Source organism: Dreissena polymorpha, chromosome 10 (assembly GCF_020536995.1).
Source record: "Dreissena polymorpha isolate Duluth1 chromosome 10, UMN_Dpol_1.0, whole genome shotgun sequence".
Classification (NCBI taxonomy): Eukaryota; Metazoa; Mollusca; class Bivalvia; order Myida; family Dreissenidae; genus Dreissena; species Dreissena polymorpha.
In genome coordinates this window covers 40566958-40593794 of record NC_068364.1, presented here as the reverse complement: position 1 = coordinate 40593794, position 26837 = coordinate 40566958, and the positions used below count along the sequence as shown (strand labels likewise).

Sequence of the window (26837 nt, the reverse complement as noted above, 5' to 3'; positions counted from 1 at the left end):
ATTAACACTTTTATCAACTTATATATAAAAGAAAATTGTTCTACTTTTCATATTATAAAATTTGCACACACAACATAACGTCTTTCCAGATCATGTAGGGTTTGTAAAGTGATGGCAGAGATTGTATGTGAAAGCATTGAACGACATCACTGCGTTGAGATTGCTGATTTAAAATTGTTGCACATTAAACCTGTATATCGTGTCTAATGAACAGCTTCAGCCAATGAGGTAATTGTTTAACAGTTTATCAAGTAAAAACTTAATAGACATGAAAACATGAAACAATAGCGTTAGAAGCGTGCTTTGTATGATTGTTGGGATCTTCTATAATAAGTCACGCGTGTTGTATTCGAACATTTGCATATTGATTGTGGTTGCTATTTGATTTACGATGTACATGTGTCAAACAAACGGAACAGACAAGAAGCTTTATGACTGTGAGGCATACGCCATGAAAAATACACCTACCTTTCTCCAACATTACGTGCAGTTCATTAGAAAAAAATAGTGGTGTTATTAAATTGCGACCAAAATAGTAAAAAAATCACGACACCGTTCACTGTCCATCGTAGTCAATATTACCTGAAAGCAGTTGAAAACATGTATAAACAAAATAGCTATATGATAGTTACTCAGTCGAATACGTTATTTGGAAGAACTTCTTGACATTGCCGCTACGAACTGTATATATGATTGTCGCAGTTGGCAGCTTCTTGAACTGGTGTAAACTCCTTATAAACAAGAAGAAGACACCTTTCGTGATGCCTTTGACGATAAGTAAAGTCCAAAGATACGTAACACTTCTTTAGAATATGAAGCTGCAGCTCCCAAACCCCGCATTAATGTATCGTGGCTTCAAAATGTCCGCCGAATTGTGTTTATCATACGCAGCCAATGAATTGCGCATCTGTTTCATGAGTTGCGCATGCGTATTAGTCGTAAAAAGTTGCGTGCTAAAAAACTTAAATCTACCCAGTAGTACAATATACATCACATAGACGTACCCTCAAAGACAACATACTTTGCTGCACATCAGTGGCGGTAAAATTTACGAACTAACATTTTTTTAATATTCTAATATTTTTAAACATTATTAATACTCAAACAATACGATTTTAGAATATTTAATATGCACAATCACTTGCATATTTTCAGGACTTGTGTAATCAGATTTAAAAATGTTAATGGATTCTTACTTGAACGCAAGATACTTTATAAAGACAAAAGAATCGGTGGTACAAGCACATTAATTTAAGATAACATATCTTTCTTTTAATTGAATGTCAAGGTTAGTATCTGTTTAAATTGCTTTTAGTATCGATCGCTTTAACCACCTTATTAAAACTTGAGTATACATTCACATTCATTGGCATAACATTTCAGTACGTTAACCAATTGATATGAATGAAAAAAATATTTGTCTCGTACGACGACATCATTTTACGGTATAACAGTCAATGAATTCCTTCCGTATGTCAATTCTGAAGCAAATTGTGATGTATGGCAAGAACAATGGACGTTGATGAGCAGTGGTCAACTGTTTCTGGTGCATATTAAACTAGTCATTATGGCCATGAATCATTATGTTTGAACGCAAGATAAAATATAAAGAAAAATATCGGCCGTACAGGTATAAACACATTAATTTAAGATAAAATATCATTTTTATAAATTTAATGTTAATGTTTTAATATGTTTTAATTGCTATAAGCATCGGTCGCTCAAACAGAGTTATTAAAACTTGCTTATATAGTCACATATATTGGCATAACGGCTCAGTACGTTTACAAAACGATATTCAAAAGTATTGATTGTGATAAAATAAACATGTTTCTCTTACGTGGACGACATCATTATTACTACATAACAACCAATGTATTCTCTCCGTATGTCAATCACTAAGCAAATTGTGATGTAAAGCAAGAAAACATAGATGTGGATGAGCAGTGGTCACTGTTTCTGGCACACTTTCATGATGTCTCTGGACAGGAAAAAATAAATGTAGCTCCGAAAGCATAAATCAAAATGGAAATTCAGTTGGAACCAACAAACGGTGTCGATAAAAACACACTTGTATCATGTTAAACGAAATGGCAGAGCATTCTTTAAAGAAAAACGATCACCGTTTGAATTATTTCGCCTGTATATGAATGTCTAATCATTATATTATTTACTTCGTTCAAATCGGAAAATAATTATTGTATTTTATTGGCACGTAAGAATGTAACTGGTTCAATGATAAATAAATTACTGTTTTGATAGAGGATAGATTCAGCTCAAGAACTGCGTGAACACAGCGAGAAACAACATGTACACAATGGCATAGGCATGAATACATACATATAGACATTAATGCCTAAAGTGATATATAAGGAATCTTGAAAATTGAACAGGTTTCTACGTATAATTATGTAAACAAAACTACTGATGGTGTCGTGTTATTTTGTTATTATATTATATTAACATAATCATGTATCGTTAATGAGTGTTGCAGAGACAAACAACGGGACAAATATCAGTGCAAAATGAGTTAATTATGCTCATGCTAACTAACTTTCCATAATAATTAACTTCAAAAGAAAGACAATCAAAACCTCAGCCAAGTACAAAAAAACATATATGTCAAGAAGGCATTCATTCTAAAGAAAGTAAACGATACTGTTTAATTCTCAGCAAGGAATTTCCTGTTAAGAAACTTGATTATTTTTTATATTTAAAAGTAAATGCTGTTATTTTAACGTGTCCGATACGTTCATTTTTTTCTTGCTTTCCTGCTAAGAAACGCGTTTATTTATGTAAGTAAGTAAGTTAGTTTGAAATGGAAATGTTCAAGCCAAGCTAGTTACGATCGTCAGGTACTGATTCGATTTACTCAAAAATATTTGAAAGTAAATGCTGTTATTTTAACGTGTCCAATACGTTCATTTTTATATTTTGGTTCGTAAACGTTAATTACACACGCGGTTTGTTTTGTATAGTTAAATGTGGCGCAAATATGTATTGAAGAATCCTTTACATTGTATGATAGAAGAATGACGAAATGTCTAGTGACGTAAAATGGTAACTACTGCCAACGAATCTTATATATTCTTGATTTTTAAAAACTAGGTAAAATAATTGAAACACGCTTAATGATTTGTCGAATTGTAGATATGTAATAGCAAACGTGAGAAGTTGTATTGTCAGAACCCACTTATGTTTTTGAAAAGAATGCCACACTTTCTTACATTTGTTCTGAACTTGTCTTTGGGCTGGACATTATGCATGCACAGTTCACTGTCATTACAATTCATAAATTAAAATATTTAAGAAGAGAACCATATCATAATTGTATGTAAAGAAGTTTTATTTCATACGAAAGTCTTATATTCTTCACTATTATTGCCATGTTCATGTCGAAGTGAATGTATTTGTATTTAACGACGGACATATCTACGAACACATTTTTTAAATATATTTGGCATGACACTTAAAAGGAACCACTTGTTGAACTGGCTGTTAAGTGAGTAATCTAGTTTTGTTCATATAGCGAGGGTTTGTATCAACCCAAGGTTCCTATGTTACGTATCCACCAATATATTTTATTGGTTAATTGCACGTAAATCAAATAAATTGGAGCTCAAACAAAGTGTAGGGTATTACAGGGAACTCACCAAAAAGGAAAGCAGAACATTTCAGACATATTCCTTCATACAATCACTATGTTCACTGCATCCAAATACAGCACAATGTATTGAAGTGAAACTTAAAGATAAGGACAAATGTATACAAACATGCAAATCAGCTTCAGTTTGTATGCATATAAATTGCTTATTGGCTTTGTATATAACACAAATATGGGCTGACCGAAATTCATACATTTGTGATAGTGAGAGATGATCGAGTTTTATGGTTTATGTTTTGTATAGCTTGATGCTTTGTTATAAAGCCGATACATTTTAATTGTACATTTATTACATAGAGAATACTAGGTTAGCGTTGAATACAGAGAAGTTTATGTTGCGAGGCTTAGAACGCCGGAAGCGCGAGCCTTGGCGAGCGCTTTCGGTGTTCGAGCCGAGCAACATAAACTTCTCTGTATTCAACGCTAATCCTAGTATTCTATTTATCCCATTTGATTTTTTCAACGTGACATTTAACATATATAGATCTAATAACCTTAACATAAATTTTAATTCAGTCATAAAAGCGCTTAAAATCTAACAAATGTAACCATGCGTAGTGATATACATGTATTTGTTCTGGTACGCAAAATAGTCTTTAAAAAATTCACACACAAACTGTAAAACAAGTAAAAATATCACCATATGCCTACATTCAATTTTACGCAGTTTGCGAATTTTAATACATTACGACCGCGAAAAGATGATTTTACTTTACTATAATTCATTTTATTTTCGAAAGAAAATGATCAAAATCCAATATGGCGGCGATTGCTCCTGACAAAATGCTGTCGATGTCAACATTTATGTACACCATCGACGACCTAGTTCTGGCTACCATAACTTTAAATGTCACTTTTTATGATATTTGACTGGCGCGACTTTGTACAGGTCTGTCAATACTAAATAAACTGTACGCTGAAGTTTCTTTAGCTATCGACGACCTTGACAATTTTGACGAGTAAACAGACCATTGCATTTGACAAAATATACAGGGCAATACGTTTTCCGACTTCGAACGACGAATTTAAGGACGCGCAGAACGTGTTTTTTATATAATGTTATAGGTATGCCGTGTGTGATCCGATGCATCAATTGCGCCCATGTTAAAATCATTTCCCCGAGAACAGGGAACGACAAAAGTACAAACAAAAATCAAAACACGTAAGACTAAGAACTAGTATCTTACCTTTAATTATCCTTTAAAATCCATCTATTAATCCATTTAACTCAATAATTGACGATATTGCATCTAGGGTCTTTAGTTATTATTTTAGCATACTTAAATAAAGACCCTTATGCCATTCTATCACTTAATTCAAATGAGTTTATGAACGCGATAAACTTTCTTCTTCGTCACACGCTACGTCATACATTACTGCTGTTCAAATGAACCGGAGCAGTTTATCTAATAATAGCCGTTGGTAAATTCGGTTGCATTTGCAGATTTCTGCATACAAACATAATTATGTTTAAACTTGCACAATGTTTTATTTATCTATGGTAAATGCCCTTGTTGTACGAAAAAATAATTTAATATATAAATACACAAAGAATGGAAAACATTCCAGTACACAACAGATAAATGAGTAGAAAATACCCGTGTAAAAAATGGGACGTTCCCAATTCCATAGTGGTGCTATTTTTACCATCTTATACTTTACACAGCTCTATGCCTAACGTGAATTAAATAGGAAAGCAAACATAGCAGATTATTCATGAACTGTGCGATATGTGTATGGCTTGTTGTACATTCTTAATATTTAAGTTAAATGTCAAAAGTAGATCTATATGCTTTGGTTATAAACAATGCACATTACACGAAATAAGTCAAATGTGATCAATTGACAATTCAGATATGTCGACATACAGTACATGAAGAAAACATGTGAAATAAGTCGCGTTTATAATAAATCGTCAAAAAAAAATGGGGAAAATGACGCAATAAGTATGTCATTTTATGACGCCATCAATCAGCTGATTCATTATACGGATGGCGAAAAATTATGTCATATGACTAGATTTAAAGGGATCTTTTCACGCTTTGGTAAATTGACAAAATTGAAAAAAGTTGTTTCAGATTCGCGAATTTTCGTTTTAGTTATGATATTTGTTAGGAAACATTAATACTGAACATTTACAATGCTCTAATATAGCCAGTATACGCATCTTTTGACGATTTTAAAACCTAAAAATTATAAAGCGTTGCAACGCGAAACGATTGAATAATTTGGAGAGTTCTGTTTTTGTCGTTAAATTTTGTGAAACTACGAAGATTGCTTATATAAAGTATAAAATACGTCATGAATGTGTACCCGGCGGAATAGCTCAGTAGGCTAAAGCGTTTTTACTTCAGGACTCTGGCAGGACTCCAGGGGTCTCTGGTTCGAAACCTGCTCCGGGCAATGTTGTTTTCCTTTTTTAAATTTTATTCTTTATTTTTTACTGGAGCTTTTACGATCCAATGTTTACATTTATCAATATAAAGCATTTAATGAATAAGTTTAAAAATGCCAAAATCTGTGAAAAGGCCCCTTTAAAGGTTGATGGTCGTATAATTTTGAAGCTTAAGTTTTGTCGACTTTGTTTCTTATGAAAAATCATTCAGTGGTAAATTAAATATAAATAAAAAAATAACAAAACAAAAATTGTGTAATTTTATATTTTATTTCAACATTTCTTTTGGTGAATGTGTCATATTTTTTTTTCTGCAAAATATGCACATTTTCTTCTAATGGGTGACCTAAAAATTCGACCAATGAACCAAACAATATCGACTAATTTTAGCGCATATCGCATGACGTCATTTAAAAAGTAGTCCGTGCACGCGACAGGTATATTCCACAGTGTTGAATACAAGCAAGTATATTCCACAACGTGTTATACTGTCAATGTCGCGGTGAAAATGGGATAAAATATCTATCTATACGCTTGTGTTTGTTATGTCAGATAATTATTTTTAATATAAAACGAACTTATATATAACATAGAGAAATCCTCCAATCGCATATGACCGAATCGTAAGGTGAAAAACGGTGCTATAATTGTTAGAGAAAACACTATTGATAGAGTGTAGCCCACTGATGCGTAAACGTAGGTTTGTACGTCATTAAGATATCAGAAAAGAAAATTAAAAAAACAATTTAAAATGGTTATAACAGGTTTTCTTATTAGTGCAACAAGGTCAAATGGCCAAATAATATAGCAATCGCCAATAATTAATGCAGCATTTTATGTCTGACTAGTGTTGAATTACATTTTTGCCATCAAAACAGACATTCCAAGATAAACACAGCCACATTCGGTATCATTAATAGGATCTGTAATTCTGGTAGTTTTGTAATGTGTTTCACTTATACACCTTTTTTACTTATCACAACAATACTATATTTAACACAAATAATTTAAACTGATCATAAAACGCGTATACTCACTGTCTTTTATTATGCAGTTCTTGTTTTTACTTGTACAAATGTTAAAATTTATTGAGTACTTAAAGGCCTTTCGTTTGTTCAAACGACATCTGTGCACTTTGGCCATCTCAAGTGTAAGACCATATGGGATTATGTTTAAACTTTCAATATAAATAGAATTAATTAACTTATCTGTAAAAAACAATCATTATTTCATCATTATAAAACGATAGAGCATTTATTTCATACAACGATCATCGTCTGAATATACATATGCTCCGTGAAAAGGGTGTTTAATGCATGTGTCGCCCGAGATAAGCCTGTGTGATAAGCATGTGTGAATTAAAAAAGGTTCCATTTTATGACATCTTAAATATCTTTAAGTCATAAACTTCGTCAATTGTGCCCATTAGTTAAGTGTCAAGATTGTGTATTTAAATACTAATAGATAGTTTCCCTGAATTGCAGTTTTCATCATGCAAATTCAAAGTTGCGTTTTCGACTCTGCAAGACTAAAAATATCGACAGCATATAACATAAAAAAGCTGGTTCAATATTCCCATGTCGACACCCTCGTATGAGGTTGTTAAATGTTTAATTCTCTTTAATTCCATTTAAGTACACATGCAATTAAAATAGAGACCATGATTCGCAAAGTCTGACCCCAACATGAAACATTCATAACCTACTTCGTTTAACTATTTACGTTTTACATAAGAGTATCGTGCATTGATTTAATTGTATACAAATGTTTCCCTCTTACAACTAATTTAATGAGCGAACTATTTTATCTCACCACATATTCACATATCTTAAGTAAGTGAAATTTAAACAAGACGTATCATTTTTTATTACAGATGTGAGTTATACGTCAATGTAATACATACATTTTATCAACTTTGCCTCTTTTTAAATAAATATTTATATGATTTTTATCGCCGCATTATTTATTTTTATGCGTATAAATTTGCTGAGGAGTTTTTCAATGTAACGTAAAAGAAATATTGCTCTATGATGTCTAGTAATCTGCATTACCCTTTCAATATTGAGAAAAGAATAGGTCCGCAAGAATGATGACAGTACCCTTTGTTAAATACCTAATTGAAAATCGCGTAAAATGATTTTTTTTATAAATTTGCATTATTGATACCATGCTTAGCCTAAAGAATCAGCAAATACGTCACTCCAGGCTGGCTGATTTGCCTTTTTTTATTTTAAAAGACATTTCCACATTAATTCATCGTCCCAATACAAATCATTAAAATACAAAACATCCCCATCCGGCTGAAAAAAGGAGAATTATGATCATTGACTGAATTTAAAAACAAGATAAATCAAAGCGCTGAAGTCACTGAAGTTGTTCGCTGTTGTCGTCCTTGATAAGCTTGTGCGCATTGCACAAGCTAATCAGTGTGCACAGGCTAATTTTATTTGACGTGCATTAAGCCCCGTTTTCCCTGAAAGCAGCCAATATGTACAGAATTCAATGACAAACACTAGACTGGCCAATGTCGTCTTACAAGCTAGTATATACACTCACTGTTAGAGCGAAATCATTTGTCGTCCGCTGCAGACAGGCAGCGGTAATAGTCCCTAGCAGAGTGAGTTGCGGTTCTTACCGTAGCTAAGGCTTGTAAGCACATACTGATTTGCAAACAATGCTCTGTAAATTTAGTTGGATGCTAACGCGACCAGGATAAAAAAAACATTTTCAAGAACACATTCAATCTTTATTTTAAGGCATAGTTGTGTAGTTACTTGTATTTTTTCTGCAATCTTTGGGAATAATGAGTATGCTATAGCTATGCGCAACAAGAAGTTTATTATATCATTGTGTGTGTCTGTAAGTTTTGTTATATAAATTTGCCATAAATTACAAATGCTACTATGCATACTATAGTTATGCTTTATTTATTTTTTAAATGCAGTATGTTATACTTATATGTCATATATTTTGTTCGCCTAATTATTATATGCGAGATCATGCCTGCAACATTTTTCATGATTATAATTCCTTTTAAAACGAAAATCTAAAGCGATTCTACAAAGTTTGAGGTCTACTATAACTTTATTGCAATTGGTATTTCATACCGCTTCCCCTTTTTCCCGTTAATAATTTCGTTTAACCGTGCGATTTAATTGTATAGTGTTGGCATGGTGGACATCCTGTCTTGACAAACCGATCACGTCTAAAATCGAGTTGTTTGAATAGCAGATACATTATTAAAGCACGATTTTGCTGGTATTAGCTTACAGCAAACCTTATTAAAATAAACTATGTTTAAAATAAATTATATTATAACATATCATAAATCGTAATACGGTAAATGTACAATATTGGATCTAAACGTGGTGGTTTTAATCCGAAAAGTGTGTGATCCTAATTTGTTGATCGTTCTTATATAGAATTTCTTATTCGAAATACAAAAAAAAAATTATAATTGAAGCAAATCCATGAATACTAGTATCTAACATGTGTATTTGTTATACTTATCGGCACGGTATTTCGTTCGGTACGTTAGTATTGTATAGTGATACATACAAATCATCGATGTGCGTAAATTGATTGCAACTATATAAGCAGTCCGTTACTTGAAATGCAATGTGCTTTTTTATTCTTCTTCCAATTGTACTAAAATATACATACCTGCAAAGTCAGAACAAAATACTATCCAGATGGTTATCTTTTTAGTGTCCGCATAGAATCATTAATCGATGAAACGGGGTAGGTCTTCCATTAAATGCGTAGTGTGTTTTTAAAATAACCAGTTATTATCTAGATTATTAACAAATGTTACATAATTCGATTTATATATCAAAGTTATTGCAGTTCGTGCTCTCTGTTTCTCGTCCTCCTGATGATATTAATCAGTTTTGTTATAGATAAAAGGATATAGGAATAATTGCTAGATATGGCCACAGTGCCTAATGAGGTTTGGCATTTGATGAGGTTATCTCATAAGGGTTAATCAAGTAACACTGATAAATAGTCTTGTGCAAGCTTTCTCTCATAACAAATCACAAATTGGACGTATTCAAGTGCGCAGTAATCTACAAAAGCGAATATGCTGGTATATGATCTTGTACAATGTTCCGTTCGAACAAAATAGTGTGCATATCTAAATTATAAATGATATTAAAATAACTCCAAGTTTCTCAAACAGTCATATAGCCTTAGCCAGAAACAGAAAGTCGGGTACATTATATGTCAATTAATGCAACTTCTTAACGAAACAGTTTACACATTAAAGGGATCTTATCACGGTTTGGTAAATTGACAAAATTGAAAAAAATTGTTTCAGACTCGCAAATTTTCGTTTAAGTTATGATATTTGTGAGGAAACGGTATTACTGAACATTTACCATAGTCCAATATAGCCATTATATGTATCTTCTGACGATTTGAAAACCTAAAAATTATAAAGCGTTGCAACGCGAAACGATTGAATAATTTGGAGTTCTGTTGTTGTCGTTTAAATTTACGAAACTACGAAGATTGCTTATATAACGTATAAAATACTTAACCTGTGTATACCTGGCGGAATAGCCGAGAGGGATAATGCTTTTTTACTTCAGACTAAATCCAGGACTCCGGGGGTCACTGGTTCGAGCCCTGGTACCGGCTACTTTTTTTCCTTTTTTAAATTTTTATTCTTGATTTTTTACTGGAGCTTTTAAGATCCAATGTTTACATTTATCAATATAAAGCATTCAATGACAAACTTCAAAATACGCCAAAATCTGTGGAAAGGCCCCTTTAAATCTGTCGTTTTAAAACAAATATATGTATCCGAACAATCGGCACCCCTGTAAACGACAGCTTGAAAGAAGCACTGTTGGCTAATTTCAATACTTTCCTTAATGTGTGTATGATATCTCTAAGACGTTTCTTCCATGCGGTAACGCACCTAGTTATCTCGTTAATCTAACGTCATGAAAATAAAATGCATGCCACGTGATGAAACCAGGTTAAACGAATAATATGACAAAAAATACTAAGTTAAAAACGCCAAAAGTAGAAAATTCATTTCAGCGATAATTTCAAGTCTCCCAACAATAGTAATTTAAAGTGATGATCGCAAATCAAACATGAATGTGCAAATCAATTTCAAACATAAACGCTAATTAAATTAATAAATATGCGGTAAACATGCATATTTACTAATGGTATGAATCAATGAAAAGTGTGTGAAATTAATATAACAAACTTACACATTTCTTAAAAAATAGGAAAAATAACGTATTTTAAAGTTAACTTTACCTTGATTTTGCATCACAATTGAGAACACATAAATCATGCTACAAGCAATTAAAATCCAAACCGCGGTAAGGCTTGATAGCACGATAAGCCACTTATGTTTTCTTAAGCGACACCATGAGCGTCGCTTTGACAGTTCGGTAAGATTGGTCGTTACACCATGGTTTTTGCTCATACCCGAATGTTTGTTCAAAGATGTTATAAGTAAGCGTGTTTTCATTGTTTTATTTTAACACTTAACTGTCATGGCGTGGTGCCAATAATGTAGCAAACACGTTAGTACAGTTGTGTCTGATTAAACATGCATTCACGGATGGTATATATATAATGTTAGACCCCAATGACGAATATTTTTGCTTATAAACATCCTTTCGTTAACAGTTACCATACGCACATGCAACATTAATATATACTCATATCACTGAATCTATAGAACAATACTCCTTTATTAAAGCTATCCTCTTTTCAAATAACGTAAGTCCAAGTGCATCGTTCAAGTTTTTAGGAGTACAGCACGTAAGTTTGATCTCAGAAATGTAGAGTCAAATGCACAATTTTGCATTGTGCCCAAAATTGATCAGCACTAGGCTTGCCAACGACAGAATCAACACGCAGGGAAATAAACCATTCTGCCTAGTATGTCTGTTCAAGCCAAGTTATTCACTGACATGAACATAATTAACTTCCATAAGTTGTAATGACACAGAACATCCGCAATTTGTCAACGATTTCCGTGTGCACGACGAGAACTGAACCAATATTGCCATCCTCAGAAGTAATAATCGTAAGAGCTCCTTTGACAGTAACAAATACAATACGATTCACCGCTGTTCTGGAGAAAAATTCGTAACCGTATTGGATGTTTTAAAAATTAGCGACTTTTGAATGAAGGCATACCATAATCTGATCAATATTTATTAAATGTGAATGTATTGATAAGCTGTCTAGTACGGGTCTTTTTAGTCTAAGAATATATTGAAATTATATACGACCGCACACCTATTGATTAACGAATAATACAACCACATAGACGATAGCGAGTTCTTCGTTCTTATTAAGGAAAATCCATACTGGTCGGTATAATTTTGGAAAAAAATAGGACGTTATCAAAATAGATAAAACGTACCTAAAATCTGTGATGACTCCATGTACGTATGCCTTATATGTAATTTGCTTAGACGGGCGCGAGAGCACAGGCGTGGTATAACAATAAAAACGAATATCACCAACTTATAAGATCTACGTTGTGCTTTCAGATTTTGTATGGGTTGAAGAATTGATCAATATTCCGTACAGAAATGTCACTTATAACAAAGCCATGATTCCTACAAAAAGGTCTGTATATCATTGTACACATTACTAAAATGAATATTAATTAATATTTTTTTCTGATAAAAAGTATCCACAAAAACATACTAGTAATGTTTGTAAATAACTTCAGTCAAACTTCAATATTTAAATCTCGTTTGGTTACTTATCAGTGTGTATATTGTGTTGATAAATATGGTAATAATGCTCTGTAAAACACATACACGTGTGTTAAAAGTTTTGGACAAATATCTACACTAGCTATTATTAATGCATATATTCTATTTTAAGTCTTACTTTGTTTACGTCTCGTTTTTACTTATACTTTTTTTATTGTGTTGATGAATATGGTAATGTTGCTCAGTAACAGTAATACACGCGAGTGAAAAGTTTATGAAAAAAAAACGGTTAAAGACATAACCTAATATATCTTTTAACAAGCCAAATGGTATAATATTACAGATGGGTATATTATTCAGAAGTTACAGTTTGTAATTGTTCATTTACATGACTGACTTTGGTTATTTCGTTCAATTACGCTTTGACGTGTCTAACAATAGCATTTATCAATGTTTGTGCTTGTTTGACTGTACACGTATGCATGTGGATATTTTAGGTAAAATAGAATGTTATGTTTCTTCTATATTAAAGTCCAAAAAACACAAAATCTGGACGATCCGTAAATCGTTTCCATAAAAAGACAATAATTGTACATGATGTTAAGTGCTTACACATTCTGAAGAAGATTGTGTGTTCCATTATTCATCAGATAAACTGTGTTTTTCGCTTATCATCTTTGAAGGGCACTCAGTTTGTGTCATAAACTTCCTTTACACAAACATTTAAAGCACCAATAGCTGATACAAAAACGCGGATATTTTTTATTTTACCCAGACCTACTGACCTTACAAATATGTTTGGCAAGGAGAACATTACCATGATAGAGGACCGTGTATGGCAACATTATTGTGATATTATTTTGAAATACTGAAATATTTCTTGTAAAGAATTCTTTTTTACGTAAGAACATTGTGGGTGCGGTCAAACGTGTCTGACATGCATATTTAGAATTGTCAGTCACAGCCAATCATGCATCCAAAAATATAATAACATACGGATGTCTTTTAACCAGTTGAATTATTTCAGAAAATGACTGCTACATTAGAGTACTGAGATGAAAGAGAGAAGCGAAATGTTGGTACATATTTTGAGTTAAATAACGTCACGGTATAAAAATTTTAAATACGAGAGTTTATTTATATTCTCAAATATCATACGACATGTATACGTGCATCGTATACTAAGCTAAGCTAAGCCGACAGTATTATTAATAAAATTGAGAATATACTACACAAGCGCTATGGCGGCACACTACACCACGTAAAGGAAGTGAAATATGTTGTGCATATTGTAATTGCGACACTACATTCATTTTAATAATCTTACTACAAAGAGTATACATGTGCTTTAACACAGGATTGTATATACCAGTTTCATATAAGTCGAATTCTGGGAAAACTGGGCATAATGCTTGTGCTTAAATTGTCGTCCCAGATTAACATGTGCAGTTCGCACAGGCTAATCAGGGACGACACTTTCAGCTTTGGTGATATTTTTTGTTTAAATGAAGTCGCTTCTTAGCAAATATCCAATTTAGACGGAAAGTGTCGTCCCGGGCCGCACAGGCTAATCTGGGACGACGATTTGCGCACATGCATTATGCCCAGTTTTCTCAGAAAGCGGCTCATACACTGGAGTGGTACACAGGAATCAACGGCTCTATAATGAATTGTACCACTGCCATTCATGAGACGCTTTTAACGACAACGACCCTCGTGTACGCATAAATGCAAATCAATTTTCGAATATCAAAGTTGCGTGACGCAATAGTCGCCCAAAAGCTTAATTGCGTCAAGCCATATTACCTGATTGACCACCCTCCGCGCAGAGATTTAACTGGAACAAGCGTAGCTCGATCAATCCCTGCCATTATAAACAGTCACGTGATTAGAGCCCAGCACCTTGGTACACTATTTTTCCCGTTGTTATGGTTATTTTTTTTTAATGCATTTTATTTTATTTCAGTCTCATCCATTTACATGTACAACAAAGTCTATATAAGATATAAAAACACATGTATATCAACATCTGTAAATTTTATTTTGAATTATAAGAGACTATAAAAAATAGTCTATATAATACAAAGAACATATCCATGGTAAAAGATATTACATGTATTCCGTAAGTGAGTGAGTGAGTGTGATTGTGTGAATACTATGTATGCAATATCAATGTTTTCATCATGATATATGTAAATGTATCTGGCATTTAAACAGCACGATTACAGAATTACTGGAGAGAGTATATACATAATGCATTCTAAAATGCAACAACTGTGCAGTTAACTAAAAGCAATATCAGTAGTGCTAATCTTAACTTTCATTTATAACATTAAAACAGCCTTAAAACAAGCATTTTAAGATACTAAAATGAAATATCGTAACTTTTGCCAAAATTGTAAATCGTAGATAAAACACATATCACCACAGACCAGGCCTGAAATGAATTGATTAGCACCACTGATATGTACAATATCATATTTTTATGAAATTATAATGTTTCCTTGTACACTATGTAAAACAGTAAGGTCAAGTAAGACTAAGAATGAATAATCTCAATATCTGATAGTATAATCAAGAAACATGGTAATCCATGGCATGTACACTGGTGGTCATCACAGTTGGTTGCAACACAGACCAAGACCAAGACACTGTCAGTGTATATACAAAAGATCACCTCTACTGCCCAACTACACTATCAATACAAATAGTCATTTCTAGATTGAAGTATTTTGTAACATGTTTTGGCAGTCTCATACATAACACTTTCGTTGGAAAAGAGAAATCTAAATTTATCCTGGTCTGACATACTAATTAAGTTGTTGTCTATTTATGTGGCCTTACGTAATAAGACATTTCTATCGTCAACATAAGCAGTACAATTAAGTATTACACGATTGATAAATTGCAAATTGTACATAACCGTTAATTGTCAGGTTAATTCTCATATATTCCTGTTTCTAGTCGAATAGGTGCCACCCCACACCGGAATTTAGCATAAGCAGATCAATATTTTATGGGTATTTTAGATTTCACATAGCTTTCTGTAACAAAATCATGCTTAAAAATACGATACGTTCTATGTTTGTTCCTACCAGTACGGGATGGACCTTGTTCACTCTGTATTGAATCTTTCCACTGTTCTATGTATTTATTCATGGTTACAGATTGTACAAGATTACTTAATTGCTTGGAGGTATTTTTTGCACATTCATCAAGATAATTTAACATATCAATACTACTGAAAAAAGATTTAACATAAAAATGCCAATGATCAATCCCTGCCGTTTTAATCAGTCACTTGATTGGAGCCGAGCACCTTGGTACGCTATTTTTCCCGTTGTTATGGTCATTTTTTTTAAATGTGTGTAGTAAAAATAATTGTAATATAAATCTCAACTTTAACACTATTATCAAAGTATATATAAAAGAAAATTATTATATATTCTCTATGTACTGGATCTCCAGAGGAAGGAAAATATTAGTCACTTCGACTGATGATATCATTGACGTAATCACGACAGTTTTGGAAAACAACAATTTCAGTCTAAATGAAAACAACTACGTACAGACAGATGGAGTGGCGATCGGCTCAAAACTGTGAAAAAAATTGCGTGTAGCTATATGCGGAAGTGGGACGAAGAACTCATGACAGCTTATAAAGTACCGGCATTTTATAAGAGGTTTATAGATGACGGTTTTGGAATATGGATAGGTACCGCGCCTGAACTTGAGGCTTTTACCATACATGCCAATTCCATACACGAAAATATTCAAGTCGACCTTCGGTATAGTCCGCATAGTATCGTTTTCCTAGATACAACCGAACGGATGCGAAATGGTCGTATCTAAACAGATCTATATGTAAATCCCACGGACAAACAGCTCTTCATACGTAAAGACTCGTGCCACCCCCCTAGCAGTAAAAGATCGTTAGCGTATGGACTCGGATTGCGAAAACGAAGAATATGTGAATAGGAAGATGATAACAACAAACATAGAAATGACCTAAAATTGCAGTTAAGAAGACGCGGGTACAGCGGGAAATTCGTAGAAGGCCAGTTACAGAAGGTAGATGCACTGTCGCGCACAGATTTACTGTAAAAAAACGCAAAACGACAGAGTTCCTCTTGTCGTCACGTTTTCCAGTCTTCTTCCCAACGTACACAGCATTGTACACAAACATTTAAACGTGCTATATAGATCGGACAGGATGCGCGAGGTTTTCAGTAAACCGCCTTAAGTAGCATACCGTAGGGACAGAAACCTCCGTGATACCCTGGTACACAACAAAACAAGCAAGGCTACCTTCATCACACACATATGTGAGGCAAACTGCACGTGCTGTAACAAACTGACAACAAGTGACATTCAAGACACACACGGTAAAATAACTTACATCACATGCAAAAATGTTACTTGTCGCACGAGAAACGTGATATACAGTATAGAATGCAACAAGTGTGACTGTGTTGTTTATGTTGGGGAGACGGAGAGGCAAATCCGAGAACGCATGAGTGAACCCTTACGAGACGTCCGCCTGCATAAAGAAAAGCCCATTGCTACCCACTTTGACTCGAGTCACTGCGATGACAACATGTACTTCTCGGTCCTGGAGACGCTTAACACCCCAGGAAACCCGATACCTTGCGGGTCGTGTAATACCATAGGGGACAGTGCTGTGCATTTTGGCATGAACATACATAGGGTAAGTAAATTGGAAAAATTAAATGTTTCAAAGTCCAATTTGAAACAACTGTGTATTAACATTGATAACAAAGGTATTGGCCTACATGTAGAAAAAATCCTGACAAATTGTCTTTAAAAAATGAGCGAAATGTGGCTCCCTGAAGTAGAAGATCGGGCACAACGGGCCATGTTCATGCATTTAGGGGAGAAAAAACTGCTTTAGTTTGCAAGCCACTACAATAATTAAAGGATTTATACAATCTTTCACATGTCTACCATAACCTCTAAGCAGGGTTTATCCAGAAAAATATATATTGTGGAGAAATTTGCGTTTTTAATGACCATGTTGGGAAAACATGGATACCATCTGGGGAAGACCAGGAAACCATATGTGGGTAGTGACTTTATAATTCTTTTTCGTGACAAAAAACCTAATTTTCAGCCATTTAATGCAATTTCTTTGCTTTGTAGAGGCCTATACTAAGTAAATGTGGGCACATATGCATACAAATATAGTTTTAATGCTTTTTAATACATTCAATGATATTATTTGGCTTTCATACAACATCATTTCAGAAACTTGAATCCTTTGTCTTATATATAATGTGGTTATTCAATGTCCACTTTAGATGTGTAAAAAAGCTATCACAATGCTAGTGTTGCCCCCCCCCCACACACACACACATTATTATACCGCCATAAAGTCTGTTTGGGGAGCTATATAGGAATGAGTTTGTCCCGACAGTCCCTGTCCCAGTATGTTACGTCCGTCCCGATTTTTTCCATATGTCCGCCCGATTTTCATGAAATAAATTTTGAACAAATGAACATACCACATTCAAACTTCATATGTTGATGCAACCTTATTAGCTTTATATATACATGTGTACACCCCACCGTCGTTTAGGTCACTAGGTCATAGGTCAAGGTCACTTAAATCTCTTATAGAAAACTTTATCATAGACTGTATAATGGAAGTGCTTCCACATACAGCCTTCAAAATTCATATATTGATGCACCTCTATGAGTTTAACAGGACAAATCAAGTGTCAGATCACAAGGTCAAATGTCAATGTCACTTCAACCTCTAATAGAAAACTTTAATGTTGTCTTAAGAACAAAAATGCTTCCATCTGCAATCTTCAGACTTCCTATGTAGATACACCTGACCTAAATGAGTTTTACATTATCACACTTCATTATTTGGCCATTAGGTCAAAGGTCACTGTGTTCTCTGATAAAGAAACATTACATTGGCCCTTCCTGGGTTCTAAAAGCTCATATGTAGATGCATCAATGAATTTTGCTCAACACATACCGTTAAGATCACAGGTAGAATGGAATATAAATTATTTAAAATGCATACTGTAATAAAGTGAGTATAGGTAAAATGTCTTCAACTTTCAAACATATTATATCAACATGAGAGTTATTGTTACTCTAAAATCTATCATTGTCATTGCACAAAATCAAAGACTGCTTGTGATTGTAAATTTATTACAGCAACTAGCTGTAATATGAGCTTTTATTTGTCCCATTTTGGTTGGCAACTTGCATTATTACATCTGCAAGTGGAATAGACAGGAAAAGTTGCTTTTGCATTGTGCCATTTCATCCTCTAAATATATCACATGCATTTAGCAAACATGCTTAGTGTTTTCTGGCGGTGTGGTATTAATAACTTATCAAACTTCTTCTCAAGAAGTTCAGATATCTATCTATCTATCTATCTATCTATCTATCTATCTATCTATCTATCTATCTATCTATCTATCTATCTATCTATCTATCTATCTATCTATCTATCCATCCATCTATCCATCTATCCATCTATCCATCTATCTATTATATCTATCTATCTATCTATCTATCTATCTATCTATCTATCTATCTATCTATCTATCTATCTATCTATCTATCTATCTATCTATCTATCTATCTATCTATCTATCTATCTATCTTATCTATCTAATCTATCTATCTATCTATCTATCTATCTATCTATCTATCTATCTATCTATCTATCTATCTATCTATCTATCTATCTATCTATACTGTCTAACTCCCCTTGCGGTTATTATTGACAATATGGTGGACGAACTAGTCATCGAACACATAGAGAATTGCGTTAGACTTTAAACACTTAAAATAACAAAAACATTATGTTTTAACAAATGACTAAAAGTTTAATCATTTAATAACTTATCTGTTAAGTTTTCCAGCAAATATCCTACAAGAATTCAAAACAATGATTAAACTTGTCGGTGAAAAAGGTAAGTGTTATTCTTGTAATCAACTGTACATTGTGTGGTTAAACTTATAAAATCGGTATCAACGTCATGTGTTTAAGTCTTGTTTGCGGCTATAAACTAGCAATGGCCAAATTCGTTAAAAGGGGAGTAACAAGTCAGCTCATTGAAATTAAAAGGTCAAAATCAACTATTATTTTGTTTGATAGACAATTCTTTCCAAGGCCAGTCTGTGCCGATTTTAATGTTACTTAAATACGCTTAACAGTAAAATGACAGAAAACTTAAGGCAATCTAAACAAAATTAAGCGTACGTTAGGCGCCTTCATTTCCAATGAGTTTTTCTCATTATGACACTTGCCGAATTAGCACTAAAAGTCTCGGAACACGCCACATAAATATTATACATAAAAAACCCATATACAATTATTAAGACATCATTTTTATGTACCTAACAAATTAATGTATGCGACGAAGCAGTCGAGTCTTTCTTTATATTTTCCAAAATAGTGTTGGTAAAAAGAAATAAAACTCGAGAATGTTGAAAAGGCACTATTGATCATATATAAGGCATTAAAAGTACAATTTAATGCATATGTGCCCACATACACTTTCTGTAGGCCTCTACAAAGCAAAGAAATTGCATTAAAATGGCTGAAAAAGAATTATAAAGTCACCGCCCACATATGGTTTCCTGGTCTTCCCCAGATGGTATCAATGTTTTCCCAACATGGTCATTAAAAACGCAAATTTCTCCACAATAAATAGTTTTCTGGATAAACCCTACTGAGAGGTTATGGCAGACATATGAAAGTTTATATAAATCTTTTAATTATTGTAAAGGCTTGCAAATTAAAGCAGTTTGTTCTCCCCTAAATGCCTGAACATGGCCCGTTTTGTCCGATCTTCTACTTCAGGGAGCCACAGTTCGCTCATTTTTTTAAGAAAATTTGTCAGGATTTTTTCTACATGTAGGCCAATACCTTTGTTATCAATGTTAATACACAATTGTTTCAAATTGGACTTTGAAAAAAAAATAATTTTTCTAATTTACTTACCCTATGTAAGTTCATGCCAAAATGCACAGCACTGTCCCCTATGGTATTACACGACACGCAAGGTATCGGGTTTCCTGGGGTGCTTAATATCGCTGGACGCCAAGAACGTGTAATGAGAGAAGCGTTGTGGATAAAGAGACTAAAAACTACGAAACCTTTCGGATGTAATGTAAAAGACAGTGTGTTCCAGTCGGCAACATTAATGCTTATAATAAATTATAATTTTTATGTTTATTTTATAAACATTATATATATTATATATAATTATATTGTGAACATGTATATGTGTATATTATATATAAGTATATTGTGAACATGTATATATATATATATATATATATATATATATATATATATATATATATATATATATATATATATATATATGTGTGTGTGTGTGTGTGTATGTATATATATGTATGCATGTATGTGTGCGTATGTGTATGTTTATGTGTATATGTATATATAGATATGTATGTGTATATGTGTATATGTGTGTGTATGTATGTATGTGTGTATGTATGTGTATATGTATGTTTGTGTGTGTATGTGTGTGTATATATATGTATATATGTATGATTAATCGGAGGCAATCATTAGCGATTAATCGATTAATCAGCATTTTAAACAAGAAATAAAGTTTTTAATATTTTAACCAGTTGTTTGTTGATATTAACATTATATTGCTATATTTTATCTAAAAAGAACTTTATCATGACTATTCCTTATGTGTTTTGATATTAAATAATGGATAAATGCTAAAAAATCTTGCTTCGTGTTCGAATTAGTGAAAAATATTGTGGCTGCAATGTTACATACTGTGTTGAAAACGGCGTTAAACCCCAATAACAACAACAAATTAAATTGACCCATATCATTCACTTTTAAAAGAGGTTTCTTGATTGAATGTAACAATAGAAATAACCACAACATAATGAATGCAGATTTGTATAAGTAAGAGATGAATTAGGACATATATGATTCAGGATTTCTTCTAGATGAACTTTGAAAATTGACAAAATAAACAATGTAATATCGTATGTTTGCATGATTTTATCTTAAGAGTAAACATACCATGGTTCGTTTACTCTTATCTGCAGTTATTACAGAACACATATTTCATATCAAGGTTCTCGTCCTTCGCTGGTTTAGTAGGTTCAATCGGTTTGACACAAAAATGGTTGCAAACTTCAGATTTTTTCTTAAATGTTTTAGGAAAGGGAACAAATTCTTCTCTGACGGACATCTTAAATGAATTGCCTATACACATCTGTAGTACGATCGCTGATTGGTTTAAAGGTGTTGTTTTACCCAATAAAAAGCTCGTTTCTGTTGAGCGGTAAACAGCAATGGTCTAGTAAAAAAATTATCTAATGATCGGTACGGTAAAAAATTCGTCAACTTTTCGTCGACTCGATATTTTCATCGTCATCGTCACGTCAGCAGCAATTCGTTGGCGACGCGTCGACGATCTGATTAATCAACTCACCACTACTTAAAATATGCTATTCCACTTCGAATCACTGTATCTTTTGTGAAATATTCAACATATACTTTTGAAATGTCAGCACGTCAATCACTTCATAACAGATTTGTTTTCCGGATGTATTCATATTTTGAGATTCCTAAATATAACTTTTTTTATACTTAAACATGCAAATACAAATAAGCATTCACAATTAATATGTGTTTAGGTCAATATGTTTATTTACAATTCTAAAATAAACAAAACTAAACCAAATCTAAGAGCGCTCAAATATTACCTGATTTTTTGCTGGACTATTCATGAGGTGCGACGAGCCGTTAAACTAGTTTAAAGCCCTAACGCTTTTAACTCTTTCAGTGCGGGAACCGAATTTTGAAGGCCTTTGCAAACAGTTTGGATCCAGATGAGACGCCACAGAACGTGGCGTCTCATCTGGATCCAAACTGTTTGCTATTCTGATAGTATTCTTTGAAAAAAAATCGAAGAAAATGCTAATTTTAGAAATTCAGCAGATGACATTTTAGCAGACGACAAATTTCCCAGCATGCAAAGGGTTAATTGACGATGACGTCGACCCAAGATTCACTTGTTTCAAAGGGTATTACATTTACTGTTGTGTTGCGTATGCAAAATGGGTTACGGCCCTTAAGTACATGACACTCGGTCGTTAAAAAATAATATGTTCATAATAGTTCTTTTTGAGTTTTATCATTCTTTTATAGTTTATATCCGTCGACAATAAAACGAAGGATCTACACACACACATACATATGTATATATATATATATATATATATATATATATATATATATATATATATATATATATATATATATATATATATATATATATCAGTCTACGCCGAGGTTTTCCTTCACTATGTATGATACAGATTTGAGCAGATTTTTTCTAATGAATTTCGTATCTAAATAAGTAGATATCAATGTAAATGCCCATAGCAATTTATAGAAAAGACGCACAGTTGAAATGCAGAACTGTACATGATGAATCTGTGAAACGGTAGTTATCAACGCACACTGCACGCATTCTGTTGTAATCGACCTTAAAGGCGATCGTATTTCGTTCAGAATGGATGCAGTACAAAAGTTAAATCTAGTTGCTTCAAAATGTTTTACCTTTTGGTTAATTCAAAGTGGGAACTATTTACACGTGTTCTTGCCTCTTAATGTTTACCTTGTATTTCTTTCAAATTGCATCTATTCAAACGTGTTAGGATTTTCAATACACCTAATATTTGTTTTAATATGTAGGTTAAAATGAGAACTTTTTGTAGTTTCAAAATATAATATAGGGGGTAGTTCAGCTGATGCTATTCACATCAAATTTGTTGTTAAAGAGCCAGAATGTTTAATAGATAGTTGTCTGTACTTTTCAGTTAAAAGTAATAAAGTGTTAATAATAATACACACGGTATTTTGCAAATAATAATTGTTTTACTGTAATTTACTCGTAAAATATAAGTAAAATTCAATATGGAGTTGACGTGTTTTTAGGTTATATAATACAATTTAGACGACTATTTAAATGACAAAAGCGTGTTTTTAGTGTTTGACTGACGTGTATGATATGTGAATTAGTGTTATGATTGTTGTGATTAACATAACATTTCTTGAATTTCAAATAAAAACCAACGTTTAAGCGTGCTTTTAATCAATCAATCATTTTAAGTATAAAGTGGAATTCAAACGGGAGTCTAGTATTTAACAATTATTTAGAATAGTATATAGATATCAAAAGGAAATCTAAGCATACATCATCCTTTATTGTAATGTAGTGGTTTATGTTACGGGCGTTGCGTCCCTTTAATCAATAAATGTTTTGAAGCACAAAATGAAGACCTATTTCACATTTGAATAAAATTGATATTATTAAAACAACGCGCAGAAATAACCACCTGGTTAAACTGGGTATACGCGTCAGAAACACAATATATTCAATACATCTGTGACACTATTAACTTAAGGTTTAATTATAATGTTATGTTTTCTATCCTATTTCATAGCTAGAACGCGATCTGTACGACTCAAATTTGACAACTATTATAAGATTAGGATCGCGACCAAACCGATTAGGTTTGATATAATGTCATGATAATGTTCGTGAAATCAGATTGCAATATTGGTCATTAAACCGAAACGTGTTCTTTAATGAGGTGAGTAATTGTTTAAAGGGGCATAAAATGAATATGTAAAAAGAGACCTGATTTTGTAGTAAGGGTTATTTAATTTCTTATATAAAATTCCACTTAAATACATATCTATAGGAACACAAACTTAATTCAGATTATAGCGTGTGAATATTTCTTCTGGACACGTTTTGTAGAAAAAACTTAACGTAACTGTTTAAACTTTTCTAATTTTACCGTTCAAGATTTGTTTACTTATTAAAGTTCTTTCAGAAGAAAATCGAGATATTTAGAGAATAAAATATATTTTTTTAGAGAAAATGTGCATGAATGACCACAATCAACATCCACACCATTGATAATCATACTGTGATGCAGTGAAATTCTCATAAAAGGTGCGTGTTATAATTTCTTTAAAGGCGTGTTGTCTAAAACATTTTTAAATTGTACTAGAATATGTTTTTGTGTGCAAATATTTCACTTATATAAAATTGCATCTACATTAATATATAGGTAAAAATAGTAAATATGCATGGATACGTTTCATGTCTAAATTTGTTTCACACATAGTCGGTATTCCTTTTAGACTAGAGCAACTGGAATACATATCGTGTACCCCACCATATTGCAGGATACACATCACCCATAATGCGTTGCAAATAAATGCAATTTCTTATTACAGTAAATCAATTGGCACTTTGAACCTACATTATTTATAATAAGTATGCCCAGCTTACGACATGAGTCGATTCTTAACTACCGAGAAAATCGAATGGACCTTCTTTAACCCATTTATGCCTAGCGTCTATAAAAAAAAGGCATTGGCAAACAGCGTAGACCCAGACGAGAAGCCGCATGTTGCTGCGTCTCATCAGGGTCTGAGCTGTTTGCTTAAAGGAATTTCTGTAAGAAATATTCTCAATATAGAAAAAAATATACTAAACATCCCGAATTTTTGGAAATAAATTTATCCAATGTAGGATGGGAGAGTCCACTAGGCATAAATGGGTTAAATTCAGCAATTTAATCAACACTCACCTTTAATAGCGGCGTTAATCCTCTGAATGTAATACATGGACATTGCCACTATTGGCGGAATGAGATTCAATGCATGGTCGGGGGTCGTCGTATGTTCCAAGAAAAATATCCGAGTGTCTCCTTTCTTAATATGGCTTTGGCAGTCAGAATCATTCGAAAGTCGAAATCCGGAGACGAGTAAGATTTTATTGTAGTTTTCACTGAAAAGTATTTTCTGGGGAACGTCGAGTGAAAGTTGATTTTCACTGCTATTAACAACTTTATTTACTAAGTCATTTCCTTTGAAAACTCGTTTCACTTCAAGGTGTGCTGCATACCCTTCGTACCTTTCATCTAATATCTCTTTCACGTGTCCCGAAATTACAATACTAGCTGTGTTTTCGATTCTTTCTAAAGACTTACCACCACAATAACAACTGACAATTACAGTTATGTCAAATTGAATGAAAAATAGCAAACTCCACTTTAAACACATAATGCAAGTCACTTGCTTATGAAACATATTTAAAAAATACGTATCCTGAAAAGAATGAACTATAAAATTAGCAGAACTAGGTATAAGAAATATAATATCCAAACGATGGTTCACGACCCTAGATTCAAAGTTGAACACTCTTCATATAAATATAAGACCGGCTATGAATGATATTAAAACACACAGGCTACATAAAATTAAGGATTCACTATCGCGATGAATAAATAATCCTGTCGCCATCGCACGTCCTAACTTTTACAGCGCTGCGTATCCGATTTTGTGAGGTACTAATAAATTTTAATATATGCTATACCTAAAGCGGTTTCGAGAGCCGAAAGTGTGTACCAAAATAAACATTCTGTTAAGATATCAGTCGGTAACTTGTTTAATCGACAACCATTAAATTACGATAATTATTTGTGTGCATTGCTATATCGAATACGAAAATATAGCTATGAACATAAAAATAAAATTACAATACTTCAAAACGAGTAGTAGTAGTAGTAGTAGTAGTAGTAGTAAGTCGTAATAGTCGTAGTAGTAGGTAGTAGTAGTAGTAGTAGTAGTAGAGTTAGTAGTAGTAGTAGTAGTAGTCGTAGCTAGTAGTAGTAGGGAGTAGTAAGTAGTAGTAGTAGTAGTAGTAGTAGTAGTTAGTAGTAGTTAGTAGTAGTAGTAGTAGTAGTAGTAGTAGAAGTAGTAGTAGTAGTAGTAGTAGTAGTAGAGTAGTAGTAGTAGTAGTAGTAGTAGTAGTAGTAGTAGTAGTAGTAGTAGTAGTAGTAGTAGTAGTAGTAGTAGTAGTAGTAGTAGTAGTAGTAGTAGTAGTAGTAGTAGTAGTAGTAGTAGTAGTAGTAGTAGTAGTAGTAGTAGTAGTAGTAGTAGTAGTAGTAGTAGTAGTAGTAGTAGTAGTAGTAGTAGTAGTAGTAGTAGTAGTAGTAG

The 26837-nt window shown here is 33.0% G+C and overlaps 1 protein-coding gene across 4 annotated transcripts in view; it reads right to left on the bottom strand.

Moving 5' to 3' along the window:
* The window catches only part of LOC127847645 (agrin-like), a 153938-nt gene extending 127971 nt beyond the window's left edge, over positions 1-25967 (bottom strand). Inside the window, exon 1 of one of the 4 annotated variants that reach the window (XM_052379681.1) lies at positions 25427-25967. In XM_052379681.1, the coding sequence (XP_052235641.1) occupies positions 25427-25928 (502 nt within the window). In that variant the 5' untranslated portion in view covers positions 25929-25967. The remainder of the gene's footprint in view (positions 1-25426) is intronic. The other 3 variants (XM_052379685.1, XM_052379682.1, XM_052379684.1) reach the window with 3 other exon arrangements.
* Positions 25968-26837: the final 870 nt, after the last annotated feature.